General features: G+C 35.0%; 1 protein-coding gene across 1 annotated transcript; it reads right to left on the reverse strand.

Moving 5' to 3' along the window:
* Window positions 1-250: 250 nt before the first annotated feature.
* Window positions 251-6,348, reverse strand: LOC127947363 (annexin A2-like). The gene is made up of 13 exons (XM_052544448.1): window positions 6,250-6,348; window positions 5,262-5,322; window positions 5,050-5,140; window positions 3,466-3,560; window positions 3,269-3,382; window positions 3,067-3,157; window positions 2,913-2,992; window positions 2,728-2,787; window positions 1,593-1,686; window positions 1,412-1,507; window positions 1,032-1,090; window positions 774-896; window positions 251-678 (listed from the first exon to the last, which is right to left on the reverse strand). Exons 2-13 carry the CDS (start codon window positions 5,310-5,312, stop codon window positions 619-621), a joined length of 1,014 nt encoding a protein of 337 aa, XP_052400408.1. The 5' UTR covers window positions 5,313-5,322; window positions 6,250-6,348; the 3' UTR covers window positions 251-618.
* Between the last annotated feature and the right edge of the window lie 26 nt (window positions 6,349-6,374).

Here is a 6,374-nt window from a genome sequence, read left to right on the forward strand (position 1 = left end):
TTAAATGTTAATTGATCCCCTACTCCCTTAATCTTATATTTAAAATTAATGAGTGCAAACATATTTTAAGCAACAACAACAAAAAAGACACTTTAAATGATAAAGCAAGAGATATTAATGTTAAATGTGGCGTCCAAATAATTTTTGAGCGGTCACTGTATCCAAATATCATTTAAATACAACATACCTGGGTTGTTTTTCATAGAAAGAAAGAAAGAGCAAATACAAAAGAATGAGGCAGAGATGAATGTTCCCTTATTTTCTTTTATTTCCATAGAAAAAAGGCTAAACGTACAAGTGTATATGTTCTTTACGTCTTTATAAGTTCAAAACGACACCAGTATCACAGCTGATTCACTTCATCTGACTGGGACTCTGTCTCTAAAGGGCTGTACACTATATGGCACATTTAGCTCTTGTGCTGTACATTTTGCGATCCGTCTTAATGGAAAACGCATGGTTGTTTCCAGTCTAAGCGAGTGCATGATTACTGGGTGCCTGTCTGTAAAGCTGCAGCAGGGTAGGGACTATAGTGAAGGCCAGGCACAGGGCATCTATGTCTGGACCTGCGCAGAGCTCAAGTACTTCTCGTAGTCCTTCCCGGACTCGCTCTCTGATTTAATCGTCTCCCCCACACAGGCTCAGCAGGGCCCGCTGGTAGTCTCCTTTTGTGTGCTCCTGAGAAAATGAAACAGAAATAAAGCAACACATATTTAGAAGCTCCACAGGATCAGTTGTAAACACTGGCATGTCGTAATATTACAGGAACGTACCGCGATGGTCTGGTACAGAGACTTCCCGTGATGGCCTTTGAACTCTTGTCTGATCTTCTTGAGGTCCACCTCGCACCGGGACACTATGATCCGGGTCAGCACCTTTTCCTTCGCCCCTTTGCTCTAAAAGACACAGATACGCAACATTAAAAGAGAACTGCAAGACATCTGAAACAGATACAGGAGATGCATTACAGATGAACTTTTTTAATGCTTTCTTCCATGCTCGCCGAAGAGTAAAATGTGCTCATCTTTTACCTTCATGGCGTCTTGGAGTCTGTTGGCGAAATACAGCTGTTTGTTTTCAAAGCACTGGACTGAGGAAGAGAAGATGTGGAGAAGGATTGAGAGTAAGAAATGATCAACACCACCTGCCTCTGACTAGCATTAAAGATGGCTTCCACTAATGCTGATGCATTTCCTGTCGCAGCATTAATTTAATAAAATGCATGGATTATTTAAAGTGTCGTCTTTGTTTTCTCTTGATGTCTAGGTACAAGGTTAAAGGCTAATGGCTAGCTATAAAAAACTGGTCTAGCACTCCACCGTATCTCATCCTAACTTCCTGTTTCAACAGGATATACATCAACAGTGGAAGGAAAGTTGAGTTTCATGGGGTCTTCAGAGAAAAGTCTCACCCAAGGTAAGGAAGGACTTCTCCAGATCTCCTTTCACCTCTTTGCGGATGCTCTCCTGCATGTCATAGGGGCTGTAGCTCTTGTACCTGTCAAACACTGGGAAAGAAAACCCCAAATCACATTAATTATGTGTGTTCTGTTATCCTATAAGATGGAAGAGAGGGTTAAAAGACTCACAGACCTTTCTGGAGGTGAGGAACGCTTCGCTCAGACATGATGGAGATCCAGCACTTCACATCAGTGCCTTTGCGTTTGACCCCAGCATCATACAGGGCCTGCACAGAAGATTTGAAATACTGTAAATAAATGTTATATACAAAAAAAATAAAATAAAAATAAATAAATAAGTAATATTCAATATGTATTATAGATTTTTGAAATATAATTTCTTAATCTATTATATATTAATAAATGTATATAAATATTTTATTAAAAAAGTTTAATATTTACTTATAATACATTAAAAAGATGTATATATTGCACACACACACACACACACACACACACACACATATATATATATATATATATATATATATATATATATATATATATATATACACATATATGTATATATATATATATATATATATATATATATATATATATATACATATATGTATATATATATATATATATATATACACATATATATATATATATATATATATATATATATATATATATATATATATATATATATATTTATATATATATATAAAAAAATATTTAATTTCTATATTTTAAATTTCTATATTCTATATTATATTAAATGTATATATGTATTTATTAAAGTTTAATATTTATTTAAACATACAAACTAATGGTATATAAATAATATTTTTTTATAAATATATCATTTATAGATATTGTAAATGAATAAATGTATTTAAATATAAGCTTAATATACAATTAATGCAAATAAATAGCATATAAATAATGTTATTGTTATAAATGATAAATATTGCACAGAAATGTACATTTCTGTGCAATGTAAACAAATGTAAACAAAAAAGTTTACTTAAGTTAATGTAAATAGTGTATAAATAATATTTATAATAATTATATATGTTTATATATGTTTCATATTTTTTTTATTTTAAAATGTAAATAAATACATTTAGAACGTTTATGTAACAACAATATTATTTATTATTATATATATAATAATAAAGTTTGATGTTTAACTGAAGTTTAAAAAAAATGAACTGAAGTTAAACACTGTTGCTCAAATAAATGCGTGATTTCTAAAGGTTATATTCCGTTATTTATTCATGTTTCAATGAAATGCTGAGAGCTAAACCACAAGAACTTACTCTGGCGTCTTCATCGATCTTCTGGTAGTCAATGACGGAGCTTGGCTCATCTCTCTTGGCCTGATGTGGAACATGGTCGTGTGTCCGTCGTGGTTTGAGAAGTTACAAAAACTACATTAACCACAAATCCTCAGGATCTTAATTCAGACGCATATAAGTTGAAGCACACAAAAAGTGTTCCCCACCTCAACCAGAGCAAGCAGGAGTTTAGCGAAGTCTCCTGAAGTATCTCCAGCCACATCCTTCTCCAGCTCCTTCTTGAACACTGCCATGAGACACACAGGTTTATATCACAGCCTCATGCTCCTAATAAGTGCACTTAAATACCCTCATACTCACATTCCTTGTAGACTTTCTTGATCTCCTTGAGCTCATCGTTGCTTCGAGAGCAGAGGATCTCAATCAGAGACTCTTCGTCTGTTCCCAGACCCTGCAAACACACAGAGGTTGTGCTTTTGAGGACCTTGACAATCTAGATTTCCCTCCCATTTCATCGATGTAAAAACCCATTTGAATTAAAAGCCATTGATGTTTAGTTCACCTTGATGGAGGCTCTGATTTCGGAGGCATCGTACTGGGCAGTGCTCTTCATGAGGCCCAGGATGACTGTTTCAAGAGAGCCAGACAGCGCCCCCTTCAGGGCTGAGATCATATCCTGAAAGTGTGATGAATGAGCATTACTGACTGATAGATACATCAATACAGAAGTACATAAATATATATCTATAATACACTGACCTTCTTAGCTCTCCTTTCATACGCAAAAGCGATTTCCCGCCGTTGGTTATATGTACGTTTGGTCAGGACATCAATTATGGTTTGCTCATCCACCCCTAAAACAAATAATGTCATTTATTTATTTATTTTTAACTCAAAATGTCACTTAAAGCTGCGGTAGGGAACTTTTGACGCTCTAGCGGTTAATAAACAGAACTGCTTGCGTCTTGCGGAAGAACATTGTAGCCGGAACTACTTCTCTCTGTTTATGTCTATGAAGAATCACAAAGGTACTGGGTTACTCCGCCGCGGTACCCCAGAAGCAATCTAAAATAGAATATAAACACTTATTATAGGTGCACCCTAGTGATTCAGGACAAGCTGAAAACACGGTTTGGAAAATGGATTCATGGTGTACTCGCTTATTATATACATTTTTCTACATTTTGAACACAAACAAAGTTACGGACCGCAGCTCTGATTGGTTATGTTTTACCGGGAGCGGATGACTTTCTGCAAATGGCAATAGGACCACTGGGAGGAGCCAGAGGAGCTTGATTTTTTTCACAGATTATCTGTCTCATATTCTACTGTCAGGACATAATGACAGGTTTAACAAATATGTAAAAAAATATATTTTTACAAAAGTTACCTACTGCAGCTTTAACCATATTGAAATATCATTCACTAAACATGATATGCAAAATTAATTAAGTACATACCTTTATTTAATGATCTATATGTCCAAAATATTTTTTTTTATATTTTAAAAACAGTATTTTTTAATGATTTCTTTGTAAATACATTCATATAATTTTACATGATTTTTTTTAGTAGTTTCGAATCTAATATATATGCTATATTAACGTTTATATAAATGTTTTTATATGCACAATATATAAATGTGTATCAGATATTTTATTTAATATTTAATACAATATTTAATATGTTGCCCTCGTAAGGTCAAAAATTTAAAATTACTTCTTTTTTTTTTTTTTTTTTTACATAACATATACCATATTTCACAATAATTTTACATATTTCTGATAATATAATGTAAAAAAAAAAAAAACTAATTTAGGGATATTACACTTTAAATATTCACAAATTGTTGCTTTACAAAAATGTCCTTAAAAAAATGCTAAGGTCATAAGGTAATTTCTTCATTGTCATATATATAAAAAAAAAAATGCTTTGAAATCCGGCCATTATTTTGGATCTTTTTTTTTACAGTTTGGTAAGTTGGATGCATCATTTATGCATTGAGTTTTCCTTGAGAATGTTAATAGAATAGAGTATGGAGTCATTGAGGGCAGAGGAAAGCTGCTTGCTGCAATCAGATGTTGGCCTGAAACTGTTCCACATGTGGTTCAATCCCTTCCAGACAGGATGATGACTCACTTCTACCACTGCGGCACATTCTGGGCCATTTTACTTCATTACAGGCACAGCCCACAAAGACATGGGCCGAGTCAAAGCCCACAACCAAACATGAATGTCTCTCATCTGTTAAATGGTTCATCATCATCATCATCATATTACAGGCCTGAACAAGATGCCACAAATACATCTGGCTGCTCACATGACGTCGTCAAGCTCTCTTACCTTTAGTTTTGATGGCGGTCTCGATTCTAGCAGCATCCTTATCTGGATCAAAGTTCGGCTCTGGCACCACAGTGGGGTATGTGGGCTCCCCCTATAGAGAGGAACAATGTGATCATCCCATGAACAGATGGCGCACACTTAAATGTCATATTATGTCTGAAATAGAAATATTACTTATGCATTATAAAAAAAAGTTCTGTATGAAAACTTACCCCACCGAGTTGCAGAGTGAGCTGCCCTAAGAACTCCGAGATCATCGCCATCCTGGACTTCCTGTGGAGAGCAGCCACACCTAATCATTTCCATTCTATTTAGCTTTATGCGTCGGATATCTATCATGCTGTAAATTGAACAACCATCGGATTTACATCGGTTTTCTGCATCCTAAAGTGCAGTCTCAGCTTTCAGAGAAGACTCTTAAGTGTCCCGTCACATGCTTCACAGGGTTATGTAATGCAGAACTGCAGAGTGCATGGCAGTTCACAGAGAACAATGCTCCTTTGCCCCTTCTTGTGTTGAGAAAAACTTAGTCATCCTGCCATAGTCAGTCTTAAAACAAAGCTAATGCAAAAAAACAACTAATTCTATCATCTGTCAAGGAAATAGTCTGTGAGATGCAATCGATAATGCAAAAAAAAAAGTCAGTTTACTACTACTTTATTGTACACTTCTAATTAATTCATTAACTTTTAATTCTATAATGAATGCAAAAACACAAAAATGCATGTAAATCATGCCAGTTTTCCCTCTAAAACGCAGAATTTAGCAAAAATTCCAGACGGTACGTATGATATGCTGCGGTCGCTAGGTAATTAGATGAGAGCAGGACCAGTAAACAGTAATTTTACAAACCAGCATTGGGTAAAACCTAAGCAAACAGGCACACCCATGAGAGGGGCATGCTGGGGAAATTCCTTACAGCATGTGAGACAGAACCAGCTATAGCTCATTCCTCACGATCTAGTGGTTCAAGTTTCAAAGAGTTTCAAAAGAGCCTTTCTTGGGGAATCTATTGATTTGCATTCAAAATGGCTAATGTAAAAAAATAAAAATAAAAAAAAGTTAAGCTTAATGCAAAGTATTATAGTACCATATGAAGTTAAAAGTAAACCGTTATTTTCTTTAGATGTTGATTTAAGAAAAAAGAAAAGTGCCTTAATGCAGAGGTTTAACAGCTTAAGGGAAAAGGTTTGAGCTTACCTGTAGTGATCAGTAGATCTCAGATGCTGTGCAGAACAATCCCAGCTGTGGACTGGATGAAGGGTGTGGTGTTTAAATAAGCAGAGGTGGTCCACGAGTCTTCACCCTGCCCACTGAGCTCCACC

The sequence above is a fragment of the Carassius gibelio genome, chromosome A25, assembly GCF_023724105.1.
Source record: "Carassius gibelio isolate Cgi1373 ecotype wild population from Czech Republic chromosome A25, carGib1.2-hapl.c, whole genome shotgun sequence".
NCBI lineage: Eukaryota > Metazoa > Chordata > Actinopteri > Cypriniformes > Cyprinidae > Carassius > Carassius gibelio.

Coding starts and splice junctions, on each gene's coding strand:
- LOC127947363 (XM_052544448.1), bottom strand. CDS start 5,312: ATGGCGATGATCTCGGAGTTCTTAGGGCAGCTCACTCTGCAACTCGGT. Junction 5,141..5,261: donor TCACTCTGCAACTCGGTGGG/GTAAGTTTTCAT, acceptor TCCTCTCTATAG/GGGGAGCCCACATACCCCAC. Junction 3,561..5,049: donor GACCGCCATCAAAACTAAAG/GTAAGAGAGCTT, acceptor TATTTGTTTTAG/GGGTGGATGAGCAAACCATA.